Source organism: Tursiops truncatus, chromosome 16 (assembly GCF_011762595.2).
Source record: "Tursiops truncatus isolate mTurTru1 chromosome 16, mTurTru1.mat.Y, whole genome shotgun sequence".
Lineage (NCBI taxonomy): Eukaryota > Metazoa > Chordata > Mammalia > Artiodactyla > Delphinidae > Tursiops > Tursiops truncatus.
In genome coordinates, this window is record NC_047049.1 from 9,419,660 (window position 1) to 9,444,715 (window position 25,056).

A 25,056-nucleotide genomic window follows, 5' to 3' on the forward strand; every position below is an offset into this window, starting at 1 on the left:
ATAAAGTCATTTTGCCTCACTATTTAAATCTCTTTTAGAAGATAATTGGCTATGTAAAGCAAAAATACCATATACTGTGGGATTTGTAACATGTAGTAGTAAAATGTATGTCCGCAATAGCACAAAGGCCAAAAGTGGAGAAATGGAAGTATACTGTGCAAGATTCTTCTAATATACATGAAGTGGTACAATACCACTTGACAGTAGATTGTGATACTTTAAAGATGTATATACTATAGATCCTAAAGCAACCACTTAAAATAACACAAATAATTGTAATAAGTCAAAAGGGAGGTAAAGTAGAATCATAAAAATAAATTTATTTTGAAAAGGAGAAAAAGGAGGAAAAAAGGAACAAAAAAATAGATGTACAGAGAAAACAACAGGACCGTAGATTTAAGCCAACTATATTAATAATCACATTAAATGTAAATGTTATAAACACTCCAGTTAACATGCAGAGGTATTCAGAATGGATTAAAAAATCAAGATCCAACTATATGCTTCCTACAAAAAAGGCACTTTGAACTTTGCTTAACAAGCACAAATAGGTTAAAAGTAAAAAAATGAGGGGGGAAAAGGTATACCATGAAAATACTAATCAAAAGAAAGCTGTTGTGTCTATATTATATCAGACAAAGTCAATTTTAGAGCAAAAAATATTACCAGGCATAAAGTAGATCATCATAATGATAAAATGTTCAATTCATCAAGAGGATGTAACCATTCTGAAAGTTTATCTAACAACAGAGCTTCAAAATACATAGTGCGGGCTTCCCTGGTGGCTCAGTGGTTAAGAATCTGCCTGCCATTGCAGGGGACACGGGTTCAAGCCCTGGTCTGGGAGGATCCCACATGCTGCGGAGCAACTAAGCCCGTGTGGCACAACTACTGAGCCTGTGCTCTAGAGTCTGCGAGCCACAACTACTGAGCACTCATGCCACAACTACTGAAGCTCAGACGCCTAGAGCCTGTGCTCCACAACAAGAGAAGCCACCGTAATGAGAAGCCCGCGCACCGCAACGAAGAATAGCCCCCACTCACCTCAACTAGAGAAAGCCCCTGCGCAGCAACGAAGACCCAACTCAGCCAAAAATAAATAAATTAATTTAAAAAATATATATATATATAAAACGCAAAAACTGATAAAAACGGAAGTGGACAAATCTACAATTATAACCTAATGGCTCCATACCCTTTTCTCAATAATTTATTCAACAAGTAGATAGAAAATCAGTACAGATATAGAAGACTGGAACTACACTATCAACCAACCTGACCTAATTGACATTTATTAAACACTATTCAATAGTGGCAGAATTACATTCTTTTCAATTGCAAATGAAACATTTATAAGACAGACCATATTCTACACATTAAAAAAAACTCAATCAATTTTAAAATATTAAATTATTCAGAGTGCATTATCTGGCTACAATAGAATTAAATTAGAAATCAGTAAGAGAAAGATATCTGGAAAATCCTCAACTATTTGGAAATTAAATAATACATTTCTAAATAGTCTGTGAGTCAAAGAACAAATTAAACGGATAATTAGAAAGTATTTGAACAAAATGAAAACACAAATATCAAAATGTGTCAGATGCAGTTAAAGCAAGATTTAGAGTGACTTTTAATGCCCTAAAATACCTATATTAAAAAAGGACTCAAATAAATGACCTCAACTTCTACCTTAAGAAACTATAGAAACACTGGTTACACAACAGTTAAGTGGTGATACCTAACACCACTGAACTGTACTTAAAATTGGTTAAGATGGTAAATTGTATGCTTTGTCTTTTTAAACCCAATAAAAAATAATTTAAAAAAACAATTAGCAGTGTTGATTAAAAGAAACCAAATACCAAAGTATACCTACCGTTCAATACCATTTATATGAAATTCAAGAACTGGCAAGACTAATCAGTGGTGGTAGAAGTCAGAATAGTTGTTATTCTTGGGCAGAGGTACGGACTGGGAAGTGACATGAGAGAATGTTCTGGGGTAATGGAAATAGATCTGGGCGTGATTACACAGGGGTATAGGCGTGTAAACATTCAACAAGTTCAGATTTATAAGCTTATGGTACGTATTTTATACCAATTTAAAAAAGGTAATAGAAAAAAAAAAAAACTATGAAGACAGTTAAAAGACTCATGGTTGCCCCTGGAGAGAAGGAGGGAGGGATGAATAGGTGGAACACGGGAGATTTTTAAGGCAGTGAAACTATGCTGTATGATATTGTAATGGTGATTACATGACATTATGCATTTTTCAAACCCATAGAATGTATAATACGATGAGTGAACCTTAATGTAAAGTATAGATTTTAGTTAATAATGTATCCATATTGGTACATTAATTGTAACGAATGTACCACACTAATGCAAAATCTTAATAATAGGGGAAACTACTGTACAGAGGAGGGAGAGATTTTGGGAGCTCTCTGTACTAAGTTTTTCTGTAAAACCGCTCCAAAAATTGTTCATTAATTATTTAAATATATTATATATTTATATTATATTTATACGAATAAGTTATTTAAATGTTTTTTGTATTTAAATATATAAAATATATGTATATATACACAGAGCTATGTATAATGTATATACATGTATATATGTATATCTGCACAGAGCCATGACAATCAATAAAGAACTAGAAAAAATAGAAAAGTCTGAGGGAAACACACTAATATTTTAAAAACAGTTGTCTGTAGACGGTGGGAGTATCAGTGACTTTCTCCCCCTCTACTTTCTACTTTTCTCTATTTTCCAAGTACTGTCTCTGAATGGAACAATGCTCCTCTTCTCCGCTTCTTAAAGGTTCTGTTGAAACCAGAGGAGCAGAAAGCAGACACACACCTAATTCAGCGCGTGACCTTCTTTTCCAGCCAGTGTCAAAAGTCAGGGAGCTCCTCCTTTTCTCCCTCCCTCCCACTCTCCTCTCCGTGTTTACTTCCTGCCAGAGATAAATAATGAGTGAGAAGCAGGACAGGCTGGTGGAAGCTGCAACCGGCGCTGCCTGACACACCCTGCCTTGCTTGGCAGGAGCCTGTGAACAGAACCCGGACTTCACAATGCTTTGTTTGGAAGAAACAGCATCTACTGCTTGGGAAACATAGGGCCCAGACCTGAAGCGCTGGCCCCGGCCACTGCTCATAAAACCGATCAGATCTTCTTGCTTCTTCTTTTTTCTGGGTCTGAGAACTGACCTTCTTTATAGGGAAATTAAACTTTGAAAACAGACTGGGGTTTGCTTTCTAATGTGTCTCTATGGAAGACCACAAGGCAAATCTTTTCAGGCACCTGTAAGGACTCAGCGTAATGGCTACGGGCCTGGGCTTTGGGTGGCATCGAACCAAGTTGGATTCTAGTTCCCACCATGCTACGTTTTGTCTGTGTGACCTGGGGCTGGTTCCTTAACCTCCCAGAACCTCAGTTTCCTTATATAGCCCCTCAGGTCATCTGCATTCATCCACACAGAGCTGCTAGAATGAGGTATGTGTTTCAGCCCTGAGTCCAATGCCCAGCATGCAGTGGACTTAGTTTGAAAATAACTGACAAGGGAAAAGAATCTGAAAAAGAATATATATATTCTGAATATATATATATATTCTGAGTCACTTTGCTGTACACCTGAAACTAACACAACATTGTAAATCAACTACACTTCAACAAAAAATAAAATAAAAATAATTTTTTAAAAAAAGCCAGTACCTTTATAAACTAAAAAGAAAAGAAAAGAAAATGCCCATGGGAGGCAAGGTGTAAGAAACATCCTTACCTGTCATTTGGAGCCCACCATTTCTTTTTTTTCGAACCGTTTTTCTACCCTTCCCTAGGTGTTCCCTACCCAAACACCAAGGATTTTTTCTTCTAAGTTTGTAGTTTTGAAAGATCCAAGAGGTTGGGCTTAATGAATGTGCTACATCTCCTATTTTCCACATTTAAAGAAGTTCTGAAATTTAAGAGGCTAGTAAGTCTAGTGCTTCCTGAATTCTGTTTCTTATAGATCTATAATTATACCTCTTCCTTCTGCCTGGGACCACCTTCTTTCCCCACAATCCCCTACTTCCACTCAGTTTTGAAGCCCCAGCTGCAAGGCCATCTCCTCTGGAGGATGCTCCTTCTTTCCTCAGCGAGTCTGGCCTCTCTCCTGTCCCTGTGCTCCCACAGAGTCTGCCTACAGCATTTAGCTTCTTCTAGAATTATTCATCCACATGTCTTTCTCTACAACTGGACCAACATGTCCTGTTCATCTTTGTACCTCTGGCCTCAAGCCCAGAGCTTGCCCTGTGGTGGGCTGTGGGTCCATGTTTGTTAAATGGACTAAGAAACCTGTCCCTCCTCCGAGGAAATTCAGGCGTTTAAGGTGTTGGGTGTTACGATTCTGCACCAAAAATTCTGAAGTGTGGGTATTTTTTCCCCACACCGACAAGCAGTTCTCCAATACTAGCTGGGAGTCCTACAATTCAGCTCCATTCTGACATGACCTGGAGGAACATTACATAGCATCAGACCACACAGGCTAAGGGCTCCGTCCCACAGGACTGCTCCCGCCACCCCAGTAAGTCCAGATTGTTACCTGAGCTTCTGACCAACTGGCTATAAATCAGAGGTTCCCATGACCCCCTCCTCGGGTTTAATTAATTTGCTAGAGTGGTTCACAGAACTCAGAGAAACATTTTACTTCCTAGATCACCAGTTTATTACAAAAGGAACAGCCCAAGGGAGGACATGCATAAAGCAAGGCATGGGGAGAGAGTGAGGGGCCTCCATGCCCTCTGAGCTTCGCACTCGCTTTGAATCCATGTGTCCACCACCCCAGAGGCCCTCTGAACCCTGTCTTTGTGGGGTTTTAAGGAGGCTTCATTCCATAGGCATGACTGATTAAAATCATTGGCCATTGGTGATCAATTCAACCTCCAGCCCCTCTCCACACACACCCCCCCACACACACAGAGGTCAGGGAGGTAGGACTGAAAGTTCCAACCCTCCAATCACAGGGTTGGTTCCCCTGGTAACCGGCCCCCATTTTTAGTGCTTTTTCCAAAAGTCACGTCATTAGCATAACAAAAGACTCCTTTATTGCTCTCATCCTTAGGAAATTCCCAAGGTTTTAGGAGCTCAGTGCCAGGACTGGGATGAAGACCAACTATATGTTCCTTATTATAAATCACAATATCACAGGTATATAGCAGGAAATGAGCTGTCCCTGAAGCGCAAAGGAGAACCGTGCTTTTCTCTCAAAGACGGTGGGCCATCCTACGTTTCCCCCAGTTTGACACAGCGTTTGTGATGGTCACCACGCTACCTTGCCAGATTGCTACCTGGTAGCAACAGGATTTCCTCCTGGACACTGGGTCTGTGACTTGTGGAACTCAGCAGATAGACCTGTTCAGGCCAGTTTTTCATATCTCAGCAAATGGCCCCCTTTACCCAATTGCTCAAGCCCAGACTTTGGGAGTCTTCCTTGATTCTTCTCTCCCTCCTTCTAAATCCCATCCATCCACAAGTTCTGGCATCTCTAGCTCCAAAATATCCAAAATACACTAAGCTGCATATGTTTCTCCATCTCCACTGTTATCACCTCAGTCCTTGCATCATCAGTGGGCCAGTATCACCCCCAGAGGGGTGAAAATTGGCTCTCAGGAGGCAGAAGAAGAAAACCATACATATTACAATGGTTCGTGGCCCTCCAAAGACCACAATACGTAAACATATGCACTGTATCTATGGTACTGAAATTTCTTGGGGAGGGGCAGGCAATCTGGAATAAAATATCTACAACGGTTCCTGTGGGAGGGCAGGGAAAGGAAGATAATGAAAACAAGGTTGGGAATCCCTGCCCTAGCTCCAGGCACCCCTTCATCTTTCAGGGACCTGCAATGACCTCTCCTCTGACTTCCTGGCCTCCAGTCTTTCTCCCTTGCATTCTCCATACAGCAACCAGAGAGGTCCTGTTTCAACACATATCGGCTCACGTCACCTAAATCTGGGTGTCTTACCATGGCCAGCCCTCAAGGCCCCGGTCTGGCTGATCTGACCCCTGCGCACCTCTCGCTCACTCATCAGTCTCCTCCTGTTTCTCTAACACACTAAATTCATTCCTCCCTCACGTCCTGTGCACCGCCTGTCCCTCTACCTGGATCTTCCCACGCCTGCCTCCTTTTTGTCATTCCAGACTTAGTGCAAATATCACTCCCTTGCTTGACCAGCTAATCCAATGGTTCTCAAACCTTAGTGTGTAACGGAACACCTGGAGGGCTCACCCCAAAGTCTGGGGAAGGGCCCAAGACTTAGCATTTCTATCAAGTCCCCATTTGGTGCTCCGCCTGCAGATCTGGGAATCCCACTTTGAGAACCACTGATCTAATCCAAACTAGTCACTCCCTTCTCTGTTCTTGTCAATCACAACTCCAGGTTGGTGTCTTTCAGAGCCGTGACATCACCTGAAAGTGTCTGTCTTCCTTCTGTTCCATGTCTGTCTTCCTCACTACAACCTACTTACCAGCTGGAGCAGAAGCCCCAGGGCTTCTGGTGTTATTGGCTGTGTTCCCAGTGCCTCAGCACAATGGATTCCCAATAGATATTTATTGAAAGAAAAACATAGATGAGAGAAAGGGAGGGGGCAGGAGTTTAACGTATGCTAATTATCCCTGATTTCTGAGCCTTCACTATAAACTTCACAGACTAGCAAACAAAAGGTAGCTACGGTTATTGGCCTGAGGATAAGCCCTGGGTCAGTGCCTCCCACACTTTATCATGAGAGTCACGTGGTCTTCTTATTAAAAACAGATTTTGTGGTCTCACCCCAAGTCTACTGGAACAGACTCTTCAAGGGAGGGGTCAGGAAATGGGGTATTTTAACACGTGATAAGGTGAACCTGGCAGTCGATCACTAGTCACGATGTCCCTGCTGGAAAGACTCACCCTGGGTGTTTATTAAAAACATAGACTCCTTGGCTCCACATCTAGTGATTCTGATGGACCAGGAAGGGGCCTAAGAATTTATATAGTTAACGGACATCCGGGTAAATCTTATGATCTGGGAACTGTGGGAAACACTGTCCCATATGATTTCATTTACTGTCCTTCACCCCAACCCCGATCTGTTCCTGCGTTCTTATTTTTTCAATTTTTTTTTTTTTTTTTTTTTTTTTTTTGCGCTACGCGGGCCTCTCACCGTTGTGGCCTCTTCCGTTGCGGAGCACAGGCTCCGGACGCGCAGGCTCAGCGGCCATGGCTCACGGGCCCAGCCGCTCCACGGCATGTGGGATCTTCCCGGACCGGGGCACGAACCCGTGTCCCCTGCATGGGCAGGCGGATTCTCAACCACTGCGCCACCAGGGAAGCCCTGTTCCTGCGTTCTTAAATATAGTTTTAAAGTCACACACACACACACACACGGCAGCACTGGAATGAGCCAACCTATCTGAGAATAACTTGTGTAAATAACTGAAACCTCCACGAGGATATCATAGCATTTGGGGCCATAAGGCTCCATCATCATGGCATTAAACTGTCACTCCTCCCCACGCCAGGGGTCAGCTTACATAAAGACCATACCAGCAGGGTTCCCAGTAAGCTTGATGGTCTTTCCTTCAATGTGCCTAAAATTGATCACAGTTTCCCTATAGCAGCTCTCACTTTGGACGTCCCAGTTTCTAATATTGGACCTTTCTTTTGGGTTCTTGGTCCAGAACCTTAGCATCTCCTTAGACTCCATCTCCTCTGCCTGCACCCAGGCCATCCCCAGGTTCTGCAGGTTTGAAACTGAGGAGGACCCTGTGGGCCCTTCCAAGGTACAAGCCCCTCCCTTGTCCCCACTTCTTGTTTGACCTTCCCTGAGTTCCAAAGAGCAGACTCAAGAAGTTAATGATTAGGACAATAGAGTCACAGGACTCCTGGTTCCTCCTGAAGGGATATAAATAACAATATCCTGGTGGAGGTTGGTGACTACATGCTGACCACAAGCATGTAGACCCCAGATTGGTTGGAACCAGAAGGTTGATGATTGAGATTCCACGAACATCACCCTGTTACCTTACCACCAACCAATGAAAAACATGTTCATGAGCTGATCAGACACCCTGCAACCCTTACCCCTAATATTGTCTTTAAAAACCCTTCTCTGAAAGCCATCAGGGAGTTTAGAGCTTTTGAGCATGAGCTGCCTGTTCTCCTTGCTTGGTGCCCTGCGACAAACACTGTTCTTTCCTTCACCACAACCCAGTGTCAGTAGATTGGCTTTGCTGCACATGGGCAAGCGGACCGGAGTTCAGTTCAGTAACAGGTTCTACCTTGGGGTGATTTCCCAGCCACCATCCTTCTACTACAGGAGCATCCCTTACTGTCCTTCCAGCCTACCTGCTCCAGCACATTAATTCAGGCTCTAAGTTCCCTTATAAACCCTTGTTTAAATACAAACAAGCCAACCACAAAGTACTTCCCCAGCTTCCTGTTACCTGCAGGATAAAATCTCAGTCCCTTCCCTGACCTCCAAATTCTCAACCTGGCCTCACTTCTCCAACCTTGTTTTTAGTGAACATCTACCACCAGGCCTGGGCTCACTTCCTGCTCTGCTCCAGAGAGGTCCAGTTCAGGAATTCTGCCCCTACCTGGAACGGCCTCTACAGCCATCCCCTTTGGTTCAAGTCCCACCCCCACCGACCCCCAGGAGACTCTCCTGTCTAACCCAGCCCCCAGCAAAGGTGTCTTCCTCTGGACCCCAACAGCATGGAGCCCCGGCACTCACACAGCTCTCTGGCATAATGCAGGGCTTCTCAAGCGCGGTCCCTGGACAAAGCAGCATCAGCGTCACCTGGGAACTCATCAGAAATTCTCATTCTCGGGCCTGGCCCCAGACCTACCAAATCAGAATCTCTAGAGGACGGGTCCGGCGACCTGTGTATTAACCAGCCTTGCAGGTGATCCTGATGCCTGCTCGCCTCTGACAGCCAGTGGAGAACAGTTAAGACTTGGCTGTTGAGTTTCCACTCCTCCTTCAGTGACAAGGGTGCCAGAAATTCACCCACGAATCACTTAGGGTCACTCCCTGGGAAAGGGCCGTCATCTCTGAAGTATCGCCTGGTGCCTCCTTGAGAGAATGAGCAAGTACGATATTGAAGCACAGGAAATGGCCACGATCTGACTTTTTTTTTTTTTGCGGTACGCGGGCCTCTCACTGTTGTGGCCTCTCCCGTTGCGGAGCACAGGCTCCGAACGTGCAGGCTTAGCAGCCATGGCTCACGGGCCCAGCCGCTCCGCGGCATGTGGGATCTTCCCGGACCGGGGCACGAACCCGTGTCCCCTGCATCGGCAGGCGGACTCTCAACCACTTGCGCCACCAGGGAAGCCCTATCTGACATTTTTTTAACCTACAAAAACAGTAATTTCCTCTGGTGCAACCTAATGGCTTCATTAACTGGGGAAAGGTTGTATGATAAGATCCATTTTGTTCTGAGGGTTTAAAAGGCAAGGGCAGCAGCAGCATAGCACAGGGACATCAGCTCGGTGCTTTGTGATGACCTAGAGGGGTGGGACAGGGAGGGTGGGAGGGAGGCTCAAGGGGGAGGGGATATGGGGACACATGCATGCATATGGCTGATTCACTTTGGTGTACAACAGGATCTAACACAGTATTGTGAAGCAATTATACTCCAATAAAGATCTATTGAAAAAAAAAAAAAGGCAAGGGCTGTTGGTATCCAAGGAGGGAAAGGCTCCGGGAGACTGGACAGTGGAGCTGGAACCAGTCCAGTCGCAAGTTTCCAGGGCAGCTGTGCTCGAGGGTGGACATCGCCGAGCAGTGAGAGGTGCAAACTCGGGCGAAGCTTGTCAGAGGAGGGCGGGGTGATACTCCCGCAGGAGCCCGGGGACTTGCGCAGGGTGGGGCACCGGGAAGGCGGGGCACCTGGGAGGCACTGCTCAGCCTCTGCACGGGTTTGGCCAATGCAGGGCTAAGTTACAACAGCGACACCGTGTGGCAACTGGAAAGCAAAGCAGCTAAACTGAGGGGACTCCCTACTGGATGAAGAGCTAACCTCTTTGGGGATGTATGAAGCCTGTTCTTGTGTGTTCAGAGGGAAGAGGAGCTTCCAGGGGGAAACGATGGACTTTTTCCCACTAGGGCTTTGATGGCATAGTGCTCCAAGCCTCGGTTTCCTCCTCTGGAGAGTAGAGATCACACCTGCGCAGAGGGACAATCTTTGGCAGTATGAACACGCGCCTTTCTCCTTATATTCTTCCCTTGCCTCCCGGCCCAGCAGGCCCACTGCAGGCCTTTCTGTGTTCTCTCTCTGGAGCTTTTCCAAGTAGAAAACAGAAACAGTTTGAGGGCAATGGGTCTTTCCATCTTTTGTAAAAATCTTTCCATCTTTTGTAAAAATCTTTTGTACATCCTTTGAAGAGAAAATGCTAGCTATCCGTTGAGGCAAAAGGAGACCACAAGTGCATTTTAGGATGATGAGGAGAGAGCATGGAAGGGTCCTAGGAAGTAGGGAACGTCCGGGACTCCCTCCCTGCTTCCTGAGCGCGTGCTCAGGCTCACGGGGGAGATGATCCCAGAGGACTGAAGGGAATGACCATGGGCTCCCAACCTCACCAAAGACCCCCATGTGCCAAGTGTATCGTGAAAGCAGCACAGTCATAGGGCCGGAGAGACAGTGTGGCCTGAGACGTGCACATCTCAGTGGTGATGGGGTGACGAGGGGACAGATGATGGCCTCGATACACCAGGTCAGGAGAGGGGTTCCCAAGGAGGGCTGACATGGGCATTCCCGCCAGCCTGGCCAAGTAAGGACTCAGAATCAGAAATAAATTGATTTAAAGAAAATAAAATTTTATTTTGCAGGCATAGAGCATTTGGCATAGTTTCTAGTGCCCGTCTGCAAAATAAACGTCAAATCCTAATCAAATGCTATCATTGTTGTGGATGCCAAGGGTGGCGTGCCCCACTGAAATAGTACACAGGGGACCCCATGCTCGCTCTCTCTTCCTGTAAACATCCTGACTCCCCGGCCTCCTCTTGCTAGTTTCTGAGTTAGTTAGTGCAGGGCCTTGCACAATAGACATGGACACGTTTACGGAGGAGAATCATGTTTTTAACTGTGAACAGGAAGTTGCTTTTTTGAACTTGCTCTTAGAAGGCACCTCATGTGCAATTTGCCTGCCAATGAGAGACAATTCTTCTTCAAGGGAAAGATAATTGATTTAAGCTGAGGAACAAGAAACGAAAGAACTTTGAGCTGCTGTTACTCCCCAGGCCAGCTGGGACACCGGCCCCAAGTAATTCCCAAACCTGTCCAGGAATCCCAGAACCTCACAAGGATGGGGATGGAAGAGCTGGACCTTGGGTCTCAGCCAGCAGTGACTTCACTTGTGTAGGATTCCAGATCATTAGATTCATATCACCGGGAGCCAGTTTAGACTGTCATCCAGTCTAGTTAGAGCCAAATATTAAACCCTTTGTCCTGCTACCCTGATAGAAAAGTTCATGAAGGTGGAGCAGCCATGGGGTTCTCGGAGGGAAAGGAAGCTCCCATTTTACAAAGAATTGAGATCAAAGGTGCCATTCAAGGCATAGTCTGTGCCTCTCTCCACAAAAAAGAATCCTCTGCCCCGCAGGATCAGCATCCTAAAGAAATCCAGTGTTCATGCCAAGAGGTTCAAAGAGCCTCTCCTCTGGAAACCGCATTAACTGAAGACCCCCGCCCCCCCCCAGAAAATGACACCAGCCAGTGTGGAAATTCCTGCCACCAGGGGCCGCTCTTACTCACCCATGACCCTCAAAGCAAAAAATATTGCTTAAACTCTTGACGTGAAAAGTGATTGCAAAGCGTTTGAGACCTGAAGTCAATGATGGGGGATTTGGGGGGCGGGGTGTGTACCACTCAATTTTGCATTTTTGCTCCTTGAAGCTTTTGTTCATTTGTTCCTTTAAGGCCTGTAACTACAGCCTCCCAGACGCTGGGCTTCAATTTATTTGTTCAGGAGGGTTTTTCTGACCAGATCATGTGCTGAACCCACAGGCAATTATTAATTGACACCAGTGTTCCTGACCAGTGTCCGTTCTGGGGACAGAATGTTCACCTCTGCTCACCCTCTGCTTGTGACTGACCCCAAAACTGTGGCTGCTGAACACTACGTGGGGAGAGTTGATTGGATTCCTTCCCAGTAGCCCTAGCGGGGAAATCAGGACCTGACTGCGGGTCAAAACGAGGGACTACTGACCAGTGGGCCGTACCTGCACTGGCCACGTTCCACTGTGGCGGTGTGGCCTTGTTGATTTCTGAAATTCATGCACAGTCTCCCTGAGACTCAGCGATTGTTCTTTGAATCCTCTGTCTCATCCTCCGGCGCCCACCTCGGCTTCCGTGCTAGAATACGACCCCAACTTTGCCACAGATTAGTCACCCCTGTTAAGCCCCTTGGCGGCCTTGATCTTGTTTATTGTAAATTCTGACAATGAGGATAAAAGACCTGGCGTGCTGTGGAATGGAAGCCTATCATTACTAATTTCATCCCTGGGCAGGAAAACATTACTTTTCCCATCATGCATCTAGGCAATCACAAAGAGGTCTAGGAACCACAGCCTGGAGCACCTCACCACCAAGGACCACATCATGGATTTTGGGGTAAATTTTCCGAAGTAAATAGAGCAAAACAAACTCTGAACAGGCAGCGAGCTGGCCATGCCTTGGGCTGGGTCGGTCCTCCAGACCTGGTCCTACCTGGGCAGATCTCTGCGGTCATTGCTTCTGGACTTCTCCTCCGGCTTCGTTTCTGCACTCTGACCATTCCCAGGCCGTTCCACGGATCCTGGACTCCGAGCCAAAGAAGTCCTCTGAGCGACAAGAAAAAGAAATTGGAAAGGAAATCAAACAAGAGTCTTTAAAAACACAGAGACTTTATCAATGGTCCACTGACCACAGCATTCCAAGGGCCAGGTTTCTGGTTTGCTTTACTGCCCATCTGAGCACCAACTCTGTGCCAGGCGCTGAGCAAGTCTTTGGGGATACACGGTGGGCAAAGCGACCGTGGCCCCTGCTCCCACCCAATGGAGGAGAAACACAGTAAACCAGAGATCTCCAGCTGAGTAGGTTAACTGTTTTAGTAAGAAACTGAGACTAGGAAACACATTATACTTTGGGGGTCGTCTGCTCCCTGGAGAAAGTGGGATATTGAATCTGAGATCTTCAAGTGTCTCGTCTGGGGCACTGCCTAGATGAAAACACACTTCCTTCCCCTGCCTCATGGTTTTGCACACCAGAATTCAGCTGGAAACCTGAAAAAAAAAAAAAAACTGAAGGAAGAAAATGAGGGACCCTGGGAACCTTAGGGCCCCTCACTGAGGTCCTGACCATTCTGAGAGTTGGTCGTCTTTTCTTAAACCCTCGCAATAAGCTTGTCTGCTGTTCAGTTGATTTTTAAAATCAAGATGCAAACATTTAGAGCACAGTCAAAACTTCAAATCACAGGACAGAAAGAGATGAGATTTTTTAAAACTCAATTTAAATTGTGCTCATTTAAGTCAGATACAAATATCAGAAATGGGGAAAGGACTTTTAGGAACCCCCAGAAGTATTCCCCAAAGCAGTGGTTGTCTTTTTTTTTTTTTTTTTTTTTTGCGGTACGTGGGCCTCTCACTGCTGTGGTCTCTTCAGTTGCGGAGCACAGGCTCCGGACGCGCAGGCTCAGCGGCCATGGCTCACGGGCCCAGCCGCTCCGCGGCATGTGGGATCCCCCTGGACCAGGGCACCAACCCATGTCCCCTGCATCTGCAGGCGGACTCCCAACCACTGCGCCACCAGGGAAGCCCCGCAGTTGTCTTTTATTTGTCTTCCCAGCAGTGTTCCTGAACCCCCCTCCCTGAAACAACACACACATCTTCGGGGCCAGATCTGCCTTCTTCTAGAGACCTGTTCCATGCATACCCTCCGTCCCTGAGGTTCTCACGGAAACGCCAGCCTACTGCTCCACACCCCTGCCTATCGGGATGCACACAAGACTCAAATTAAGAACAGGCCCTTCCTCAGGACTCCCAAAGAACAAGAGGGACGGAAATCTGGTGGCTGGTTCTGTAGAATATGAATGCAAGGGTTACCGGCAGTCTGTCCCTAGCCATTGTGGAGGCCGGCAGCCTGTAGCAGGAGAGCCGAGCCAGCAGGTAGAGAAAAGCCGAGATGAGATGCTTCCCCACCTGGTGCATTTCTCTGAACAGCTGACTGTTTGTGTTCACCCAGCTGTGTCCAGAGGGAAGATATAAAAGATGCTTCAGCTCTCAGGGACCCATATATTCCAGTGCTAACAGGAATACCACTAGAAAAATCTTCATTCACTTTTGCTGAGACAGAATGGGGGGAAAATAATAACACAACAATAATAATAGCATCTGTTTACTGAGCATGTACCAGGCGCTGGGCCAGGAGCCTTCTATTCAATCTTCACCACAACCTGATGAGGAAGATGCTATTTGTGTCCCTGTTTTAGAGCAGAGGCTTTGAGAGGTTAAGTATTTGGCCAAGATCACACAGCAGTGGAGTCTGGATGGACCTAATTCTCTCTGAGCCCAAAGCCAAGGAAAGGCATCTCTATTCTATGCCTTCAATGGAGGCAAACAACTGGGGTTGATTCCTCACCTAAGGGGGGCCTGCGGACCCCAGGCTGGCTTGATCTCCATGCTGGCTGAACCCTTCCCTGTAACGAGCGCCGCGGCCCTGTCCTGCGGGCCTCAGTCTCCTGATCTATGACTCCAGGACAGCAATCATCCTCTAGGGCAGCATCAAGACAGTACAAACTTCAAATCACGGTAAATTCAAACTCCAAGTGTTCCTGACTCTTCTGAGGAAGGTTCTTTATCTGTACATATTACTACCTTGGGGTTCATGGTTTACAATTTTTACTTTGATAACTCCAGAATCACAGCACAGAGTGAGTGACATTTTCATATCAGGGTCCTGAATTTTCAAAATTGTAACCCAGTTCCTACTTGTCTAACTGTCATGCAGGCCTCAGCTCCAAATACCTTCCGCAGCCAGGCTTCCCTTTCAATCACCCCGTTATCTGCAAATAATTTAACAGATAAATCTCCTGCTCTTTATTCCACGATCAAGGTGAAGAAATTCTGGAAACACACTGACATGTCTAACAGCTCAGACAGATGCAAACAACAGATGGAATAGGGGGGCAGCTCTTTGCTCTGACTAAAGGGGGGAGGGAACCACGTGCTGAACTTCCTCAGGCAAAGGAAGTATAACAAGGGCTCAGATCTGTCTTTGAAGAACGAAATAGGATAGACCTTTCTCACTTTTCAGGGCCACCTCTCCTTCTAATAAAGAGCTAATCTGCAGTTCTCTCCAGCAAAAACATCCCTGGATGGAGTCAAAATAAAGGCAATAGCACTACCCATGGGAATGGCACGCTGCACTTTGCAAAGTTATTTCACATCCTCTGAGTCTTACAAAATCCCTGTGTGCTAGACAGGCAGGTAAAATAATGCTTTCCATTTTTTCAGATGAGAAACAGAAGGTTAAGTGGCTTGGCCAGGTCTCCGGCCTTGAAGTCCAATACTCTTTGCACAGTAATAATGACACCCAACGCCTACATAGCACATTTTCTGGTATAACAATAGTAGCAAACTTATCACTGTAAACACTTTCTATGTGCCACGTACAGGTAACCGCTGCTTTTCATGTTTGCTTTATGTAATTTTTTTATCATAAAAGACCTGTACCTGTTTTCGCTAACCAAAAGAGATCCCAAGAGGATTTTTGCTTTTATGAAAAGAGGCAAAAAGCAAAAACAGCATTCAGTGTTTGTTTTGCAGCAAAGCCGGTATGGAGGCAGCGAGAACCCCCAGCAGAGGGGGGCCTGAGGGGCCCGCCAAGCTCCTTCCCCGGGAACCACACTCAGCATCACAGCATCAAGTCGCCATAGCTTTGAAATGTGCCTGTGAGCGTCTGTGCTTTATTCAATTTATTCTGTGCATCCATTAGCAAGAAATGTCCTAAGGTAATCGCTTCTTTGCTTTAAGCCATTTCAGCTTACAAAAGGTTTCCTAAGAATGCTCTACTTTCAGATAGCAGCAGGTAGCTGGGGAAATCTGTACCATTCTTCTAAGTGTTTAACATATTTCTAAACTCCTTCAATTCTTACAACTATCCTATTTTACTGATAAGATCACAGCACAGAGAGGTTAAGCCACTTGCCCGAAATCACACAGCTTGGAAGTGGTGAAGCCAGGACTTGGACCCAGACGGTTTGGCTCTAGAATCTGTGCCCTTGACCCCTCCCTACTTTATGCTGCCTCACCAAGCAGTGGAAATAGTTGCCTGTGATTCCTGCCATCTTCCTGCCATGCTCAGAGGAACTAAAACAACTGGACGTTTATGAACAATGTGATACAGAGGCCTAGAGTCAATGCCTAGAATAGCCCTGGCACAGACAGGCATTCTAGAAATACTTGTTGAATGTATGAAAAGTAGTTTATTCCCGTTTACTCTGGTAGCCACTCCTGCAAATCGAGGGAAGCACACTCAGTCCTTGGAGCTCTTGCTTCTGCCACGTTTCCTACAGTGTCTTAGAGTCCACCCCGCACCCCCCCCACCTCCCACCCCAAACCCCCACCCCCACCCCCACCCCACACCCCCCCACCCCCACACCCCCACCCCCACACCCACCCCCACACCCACCCCCACACGCCCCCCCCCACCCACACACCCACCACACCCCACCCCACACCCACACCCACCCACCACCCCCCACCCCACACCCCCCCCCACCCCCCCACACACACACCCCACACCCCCACACCCCCCCCACCCCCACCCCACACCCCCCACACCCCCCCCACCCCCCCCACCCAGCCAATCCCTGTCCAGTTTCCCCATCCTAGCAACAGTACTAAGCCCTGTTGTTTACAGGATTCCAAGGGGTCTGCTGTGTCAACAGGTGTCACTACAAATAGCGTACATTTCTAAAGTTACCCCTTGCACTGCTAAATAACAGCCTGGAAAAAAAAAATCGGCAGTCCTCCACGTGACAAACTGACTCTTCAAACTGCTTCTTCAAATCTTTCCTTTGCTGCCACTGCTTGAGTAAACAAACAGTCTTTCTTTGGCTCAGGAATACTCCAGAGCTCTGGGTTTATTTTAAAGCAATTTTCAAACAGTTGCAGCAACTTTCCAGTCCTGGAAAATACACTTTATCAAGAGCTAAAGTGTTTCCTCATTAAAAAAGAAAAATTCCCCAGACCTTACCTCTTAAATGCGCCCCACCTCTCTAGACCACTGCTTACCGGTCATGCTAATAAAGAGATTTAATTAACATGGTTAGATCAGGCCCAGAGTGTCTTGCCAAGTCGCCCACTCTTGGAATGAGCTTCTTGGGAGCAGTATGACTGCAGGTGAATGATGGGAAGTAGACCAAAGGTCATCCCCATGGCATTAGGAGTCGGATTTCAGAAACAACTACCAGGCTGCCAAACATGGAGGACGAACACATGTTCTGTGCTCAGGCCAGTGGGCTGCCCACCCTCCCTGCCAAGGGAAGGCAAATGCTTAGGCCAGTTCTGCTAGATCATCCCAAACATTTCTTCACCTCCCGAGCTCTCCTCACAGGCGCTTTGTCAGGCTCAGAAGGGGGAATTTTAGGCTTCCCCAAATAGAACGGTTTCTCACGTAACGTGGTAGGAAAAATGAACAAGCTTTGGAGTCAGTGAGAGCTGGGTTTGAAGCCCCACTCTTCCTTTAGAAGATGGAGAAAATAAGAGAACTGAGTTTGCACTGGGGTTTGGGTGATGCTGCCTCATGTTCAGGAAGGGCTTGGTCTAGGCTTTAGGTTGACACAGAAGATTTTAAAAGACATGGTATAAGATACTAACTTTAGGGGAAGCTGGGGGAGGAGTAGGGGAATTCTCTGGACTATCTTTGCAACTTTTCTGTAAATCTGAAAATATTCCCAAATAAAAGGTTTAATTAGAATAAAAGAGTCATGGTTCCTACCCTCATGGAACTTAGAGTTTAGTGAATGAATGAGAGATAACATTCAATAAATGATATCTACCTTCCCTTCCTCAAAAGCATCGGCATTGAAAGTGGTAGGAATTACCCTCAAAGGACCCAGGAACCTCAGAGATGCCAGAGTTGACAAGTTCTGACGTCTGGAGTTTGTGGGGAAAGGAAAACCTCTGAGACTTCAAAACCACTCTTAATATTAACATCCTGTATGTATTTAATATTTTAGAAGCAATGTGGTTTAAAGAGGGCTGGATAAGTTCAGAAAACCCAAATCATTTCACCTTTTGGAGCCTACTTATTTATTTTTTCTTTCTTTTTTTTGTTTTTGTTTTCTTTTGGCCGCGCCTCGTAGCTTGCAGGATCTCAGTCCCCTGACCAGGGATTGAATCCAGACCACAGCCGTGAAAGCACCAATTACCACCCACTGGACCGCCAGGGAATTCCCTGGAACCTATTTCTTTGTCTATAAAATGGGGACCCCAACCCCTGGCCTGCCTGCCTCAGTGGGCGATTAAAGCAATTTGTTAATATGGCAAAAAACTGTCCAAATGGAACAGAGTCTCTATGCAAAGAGTACGGGTTGTCAGGATGGCCTGTAACATCCTGTGATTTCTTTTACTTGATTGCTCTTGAAATGCAGATATAAACCTTATTTTTTGCTCCTGTAGAATTTTTCTACAACTATTCATTTTCATGCTAAAGCAGCACGAGGCTTGATTCAAGAATAAGGGCGCAGGAAGAGGGAGGGGATATGGGGATATAGGTATACATATAGCTGATTCACTTTGTTATACAGCAGAAACTAACACAACATTGCAAAGCAATTATACTCCAATAAAGATGTTAAAAAAAGGAAAAAGAATAAGGGTGCAGGAAGCTAGGTGTAGTGGGTTCAAAGCCAAGCTTTAGTGTTTATTCAGCCATTAGCCTTCTAGTATCATATCTGGAAAATGGGGGATCATATTTACAAGGTTGATTTGAAGGTTAAATAAAATAATACCTGTGAAACACAAAACACAAGGCTAGATCACAGTGGACACACGTATTCTAGTTATTATGATGATAGAGAAGAAACCGATTCAAAACTCCTTAACCAAGAGCCCCAGTGCCCATCTCAGCTTAAAGCTAAAATAGTTAATCAGATTCTTCAGAAGATGCGTCTGGCCAGACGTGGAGCCAGGCAGTTCACAAACTTCGATAATCACTCCAGCGAAAATTAGCATCAGCCCTCCGGGCTGCGCCATCAGACGTCATAATAAAGGAGCTCTCCCCACTGTCATCAGCATTGAGTTCATGCTGTTTAATTGTCTTTGTTCAATTTCTTTCTCATTAAATACAGTTAAATCATCCCAGGTGCCCACCTACCGCCTGTAGAATATTAGAGGATGCTGTATCTGCCGGCACTGGTCTGAGGCTGTCGTAATGCTGAGTTCCTCGGGTTCCTCAGGAAATAGAGAAACACCGCCAAGCTGAACTTGGGACCCCAAGCATCTGTAGATTTAAACAACCTATGCACATATTTAGGGGACGTTTATCTAGAAGCAAAATGAAATCACACAGTGCCTAAGGTTTTCTACAGACCTCAGCCTGCATGCCCAGGGACGGCTCACTCAGAACAGATTCTCCTGTCCTCCTGGTCCTCTGTCCCTTGGATGTCAGAGAAGTCCACAGTCTGAAACCACAGTGCTGAGGTCGCCTTCAGGGATGAACCTCAGGCCCAGCTGTCTCTTTAACACTGAGCCGGAACCAGAAAGACCTGCCCTGATGAGGTCCGTGCTGCAGGAGGCGCCGCACCCAGTGACCTGCCCTCAGTCGTCCTGATCTCCCTCTGGTTTCCTGCTCGTCCTTCAGCTCCCCCAAAGCGCCTTCTCGGACACCCAGTGCCACGTCAGGTGTCTTTGCGTCTGTCTTCTTGCTTCACAGCATTGACCACACTTTCAATAGTTGAAAATCCTTCCCCCCCCCTCACCCCGGGACTCAAACTACAGAAACGTCAAGACAATGGAATTGCTTTAAAAGAGTTTTTTTTAATGATTATGTATTTTAAAGTCAGGCCATTATAGTAATAGGATTGACTGTCTTTCTTTCCCTCTCCACACTGTCAGAGCCGTAAATGGGTATCATGACAACCCAATGGCCAAGGGGAAGTTCAGAGGTGGTAAAGCGGCCACCGAAGGATAGGTGTTGCCCTTGTGCTCTGGAATCCATGTGCTCAGAGCTCAGGTGCCCTCTGGACGGCTACCCAGAAACAAGCGCTCAGGCAAGAACACTGAACCACTGTCATGCCCACTTTCAGGATGGGGATGTGGGCTGACACGTCCCTTATTTCACCATAAATCCATGCAAGTCACGATGCATGAAACCCCAGAAAGGGCTCATGAAACCTCTCATTACTATGTCGCCTCCACCTCTGTTCCAAAGAGGACACACAAGCTAGGACTCTGGCACTCCCAGAGACAGCTCAGGCTCCCCTTGGCTCAGTGCTCGTCTACTGACCTCTCACTGGACTGTGCCCTCCCATGCCCAAGCCAGTCACCCTCCACAGCCTTGGTTACACATAAGACTTTCTTCTCATTTGTAGCCAACATATATGATGCCTTCAGGAAGAGAAATCACCAGGAAGGAAAGGCCTGGGGTTTGGCTGTGAGTCACCGCTGTGCATTCTAGTAACTGAGGCTGCTCTGTGCTCCCTGAGAGAAGCCCGCCCGCCAGGAGACCTCCGTGAGTCAGTCAGTGGAGGGAAGCAGCAGGAGTAACAAGTAGGACCCAGCATGCAGCAACAGGCATCCACGAGGGGGTGCGTCTGAGGTCAAAAGGCCTCAGTCGCTAAGGAACCTCCAATAAATGGATGGAGTCGGTCCAGCCTGCGTGTGTGAATTTCCCCCTCAATGACTCCTCTTCCCTTGGCAATACAGACAAGAAACCAAGGCCACACGACTAAATTTCAGTTTAAATAGAGTTTGTGCTGATGAAAGTAGAAATAACTGTGACTTGTCAGCAGGATCCAGATATAGGACTATTGTGATGTCAGTAAACTTGACTTCTTAAGGTAAAATTGGTCATTAATTAATTCGACAAATCCGTTGCTGCCAAAAAATTTCAAAAGCAAAAATCATTAAAGCTAATTTGCTGGCCCACTGCCAAGAGACTCTGACGAGAGGTCCTACCGTGCCTCGTGCCCTGGCTTCAGGGCCCAGTCTCCCCAAGTACCTGTTATCCCCCCAACTTCCATGCTTAGGACACCCCCTTCCTCATCTGACCTCATTTCCACCCCCGCACACATGCACCCCTTTCTCTGCACCCTTATCAGCCATGGGAAGAGAGCTCCCTCAGCTCCTCCCCCTCCCCCCTCGATTCTGAGGGGTATCAGCTTCTGTCTTCCCTCCCCCAGTCCACAGTGGTGGAAATGTCTCTCCTCTAAGCCCACTTCTGCTCCAATCCCATTCCCTCGCAAACGTTCAAGGTCAGCCTTCCTTCAGTTGACCCTTCTCTCATCCGTCTTCCAATGATTCCCTGCCTCTCTCCCTCAAGCCCCTCACCATGCAGGCATCTAGTATCTTCAGTCTTTAATTAAAGCTTCCATGCAACTCTCTCCACTAGCTACTGTCCCAATATTCTGCTCCCTTTCTTAGGAAAACTTCTTGGATGATGTACACACCTCTCTCTACTTCCTTATCTCCATTTCCCTCATCATTCCTTCCCCATGCAACCCGCGTCACTCTTATTCCACCGCAACTGTGCTTGTCAGGGGCCTGCAGGGCAATATGAAGTTTTCCTGGTCACCAAAGTCTGCCATATTGTCAAATCGGTGGACAGGTGTCTGCTCCTTATAGCCCAGGAGCATCTGATGCCACTGTACACTCTCTGTTTCTTGATACTCTCATGATCTCTTAGGTCCCTCATTTTCCCTTGTCTTCAGCCAGCTCCAACTCCTTCAAAGATTTTCCCACACTTCCCCCTGGGCTTATGTCTAAATGTTGGAGCATCTCAGGAATTAGACCTGGGTCCCCTTTTCCAACTCTCTTACTCTCTCCCAGTTGGTCTCATCCAGTCACATGGGTTTAAATACCTGTGCTGATGACTCAAATATACATCTCAAGTCCCATCTGTTGTGTATCTAAATACCTATTAGATCTCTTCATTGCAGCTCCCAATAGGCATTCAGATTTTATGACCAAACCAGAACCCTTCCCCCTAAATTTTCCCCTCCTCCAATCCTCCCCATCTCAGGAAATGACATTCCCATCTACTCAGTGGCTCAGGCCCAACACCTAGGGTTCATTCTTGAGTCTGCTCTTTTCCCTACCACCAAATTCAATCCATCATTAAGCCTCTTCTCTCTGCCTTCAAAATATATCCCCAGTCCAGTAACCCCCTTCCCTGCCACCTCATTCCAAGTCATAATCATCTATCTTTTGACTTCTAAATAGCATCTTAACTAATGTCCCTCCTCTGCCTCTGCCCTCTGCCCCCTAAAGACTGTTCTCAACAAAGCAATCACAACCCCCTCAGTTCATATCATTCCTCTGCTGAAAACTCTCCGGAGTACTTTCTCAGAGTAATCTAAGAAGCTGGCTTCTGGGCTATAGTCCTCAGTTTGGCTCAAATAAAACTCTTTTCTATTCTTATTATTGATTGTTTTGAGTATTTTCATCAACAGCACCAAGCAGACCTTCTGGCAGCCACCCTTGGGGTGGAGCCGCTCTTTCCTTAAGGCGAGGAACACATCGTGGGTGACTAACACTCCTCTTCCTCCTGGGTGTGCCAGGATTTCACAGCAAGTCACATTTTATTGCCTCACCCTGACCACACCCACAGCACACACCAACCTTGACGTTGTCTCCAGGAAACATCTCCATGAAAGGGATGCATAGCTCCCAATTTGCCCTCCTGTCCAGCCGACAGCAAACACTTTGAGCAGGGCTAAAACTAGGGGACTCACAGCCAGCTGTGTTATGCACAATGACACTGGCAGCACTTGGGGAATCAGTCTTCCTTACGACAGATCAGTTTTGCCCACTGGTGGCAACAGCGGGGGCGGGGAGGGGGGGGCACCATCCCATGCTCAGCTTCCGTCCAGGACAAAGGAAATCAAAGTAGAACTGTTTGGAAAGGTAAGTATTAGCAGCTGCGTTACCTTGAGCACATAAGCCTTATTCAGCATCTCAAAGCATATCAAACGAGCCAGGTCTTGGGTAGACACGCCAAAATGTTAGTTTTAAAAATCCAAACATATATTGAAGATTTCTACTGTGTTTTATCACTTATTTGAGGTGGCTGGGAGGAGGCGATGGGAGAAGGAGGAAGAGGAGAAAAACTAAAAATGCAAACGAACACAGCACACACGCCAAAAGCCTGCAACCATCTAGCAGGTAGGAAGGGGGCTGACAGCAAGCCACGCACAGCACGTCTCCCAGTACCTGCAGAGGTTCAGGGTTTGGAGGCCAAAGGATGATGTTATTCAAGCCGGAGTCCTCTTGCTGAAAGCAAAGTGTCTTGCTGTTAGGACAGGCCACAGTGAACTGTATCCCCCCCGAGTACCAGAGCGAGAGCCTAACCTGCTGGGGGTGCACCTACCTCCCCCATGGCTACCCAGGGGAAATCAGACAACAGGGGGAGAGGAACCTGAAGCCCGAGGGTGTATGAAGGAGGCAAGGACCTGGACTCGGCAGGCTTGTCTCTCATCCTTTGCACCAGTGACATGGCTGGTTCTCAACACCTGGTCCTTAATCTGTGAACAGAGGTTCATTCAGACCTGCACCTTTCCTCCCAAGAGTTCACTTGTAGGCAGGTTGCAGGCACCTCCAAGTGCATCTTTGCAGAGAAAAAGCTTCTGAGAGAGAGGGTTGGGAGCGTGGGTGGGATGGGGGAGGGGGTGGAGGCAGAGAAACTAGTTTGCAGGTGTCTGCAAGTGAGCCAGGTGTGGGGTAATAGGGTTGTGACAATGGGGATGTGGAGGAAAAAAGCGGTAAGAAAAAACTTCATGGATATGTGCTACATTTTTGTCTTTTGAGAAAGTGCTCTAAAGCCATGCTGATGGGACCGTCATCACCCAGGGCCCACGGTTCCCCTACAGGTATGGGGATGTGGCTCAGGCTGGCTAAGCAAAGGGTCCCACATGTGGGGACACAGTGATTGATTCAAGAGAGGGCACATGACAGATCAGGGCCCATCAGATTCCTTAGAGAGAGCTAATCAGAGGCCGGGCCATTAGCTGGAAGAAGCGTGGAGCTGCCTGTGGGCCTGGGGCACCTCTCTAAGGACTAGGGCATCATGGGGGAAAGCAGAGTGACATCCAGGGAGGAGAGATCTCCAGCGTCATCTTTTGACCCTTTGGACTCAGTAACTTACTACAGCTAAACCCTCTCCGCGGACTTCTCAATTCTATAAACCAGACGAGCCCCTTCTCTGCTTGTGGCCATTGGAGATGGGCTTCTGTCTCTCACAATTGAAAACAGTCCTGATTAAACCGAAATTTGGAAAGTTAAATGGCCAGTCCATTAATCAATCAATCAATCAATCAATCATAGAGTGATTTATTAAATATGGAGAATGGGAATGGGTGGAGTTAGAAGGGACCCCCAGGTTTCTGTCTTGAATGGTAGGATAGGGCCTGGTACCCAAGAGGGGGAATACAGAAGGAGAGGATCCGTTGAGCTCAGGTTTGAAGAGCTCAGGGTGACTGCGGGTCATCCAGGCAGAGATATCCGGGAGACGGTGGAAAGACAGGTTTGGAGCCTCAGCCCCGTGGGGGACTCTGAGTCCTACAGCCAAACGTACTTGTGCTTCATTTCTATTTGTTTCTCCAAGGAAGGCAAACCTTGTTCTGATTCTGGAATCCTAAAGGCACCCCCGTGATGCCCCACTGGGTCATGTTTGGCTGAAGTTGGAGATGTGAAAAATTGTGGTCTGGGAAAACCTCTCCTGTCTGCTCCAGGAGTGGGGAGGGGCGGTCTGGGGAGGGAGGCTAGGGCTGGGAGCTGGCAGGAGATGAGAAATGGGCGTAAGGTATAGTAGGGCGAGAGTTTTTAAAT

General features: G+C 46.9%; 1 protein-coding gene across 17 annotated transcripts in view; it reads right to left on the minus strand.

The window, feature by feature from the left end:
* The window catches only part of TACC2 (transforming acidic coiled-coil containing protein 2), a 185,395-nt gene that overhangs the window by 154,712 nt on the left and 5,627 nt on the right, over positions 1-25,056 (minus strand). For 16 of the 17 annotated variants that reach the window (XM_073793857.1, XM_073793867.1, XM_073793862.1 and 13 more), the window contains exon 3: positions 12,737-12,849. In XM_073793857.1, coding sequence (XP_073649958.1) covers positions 12,737-12,849 — 113 coding nt within the window. Of the gene's footprint in view, positions 1-12,736; positions 12,850-19,603; positions 19,877-25,056 lie in introns of those variants that run through there. The other variant, XM_073793858.1, reaches the window with a different exon arrangement.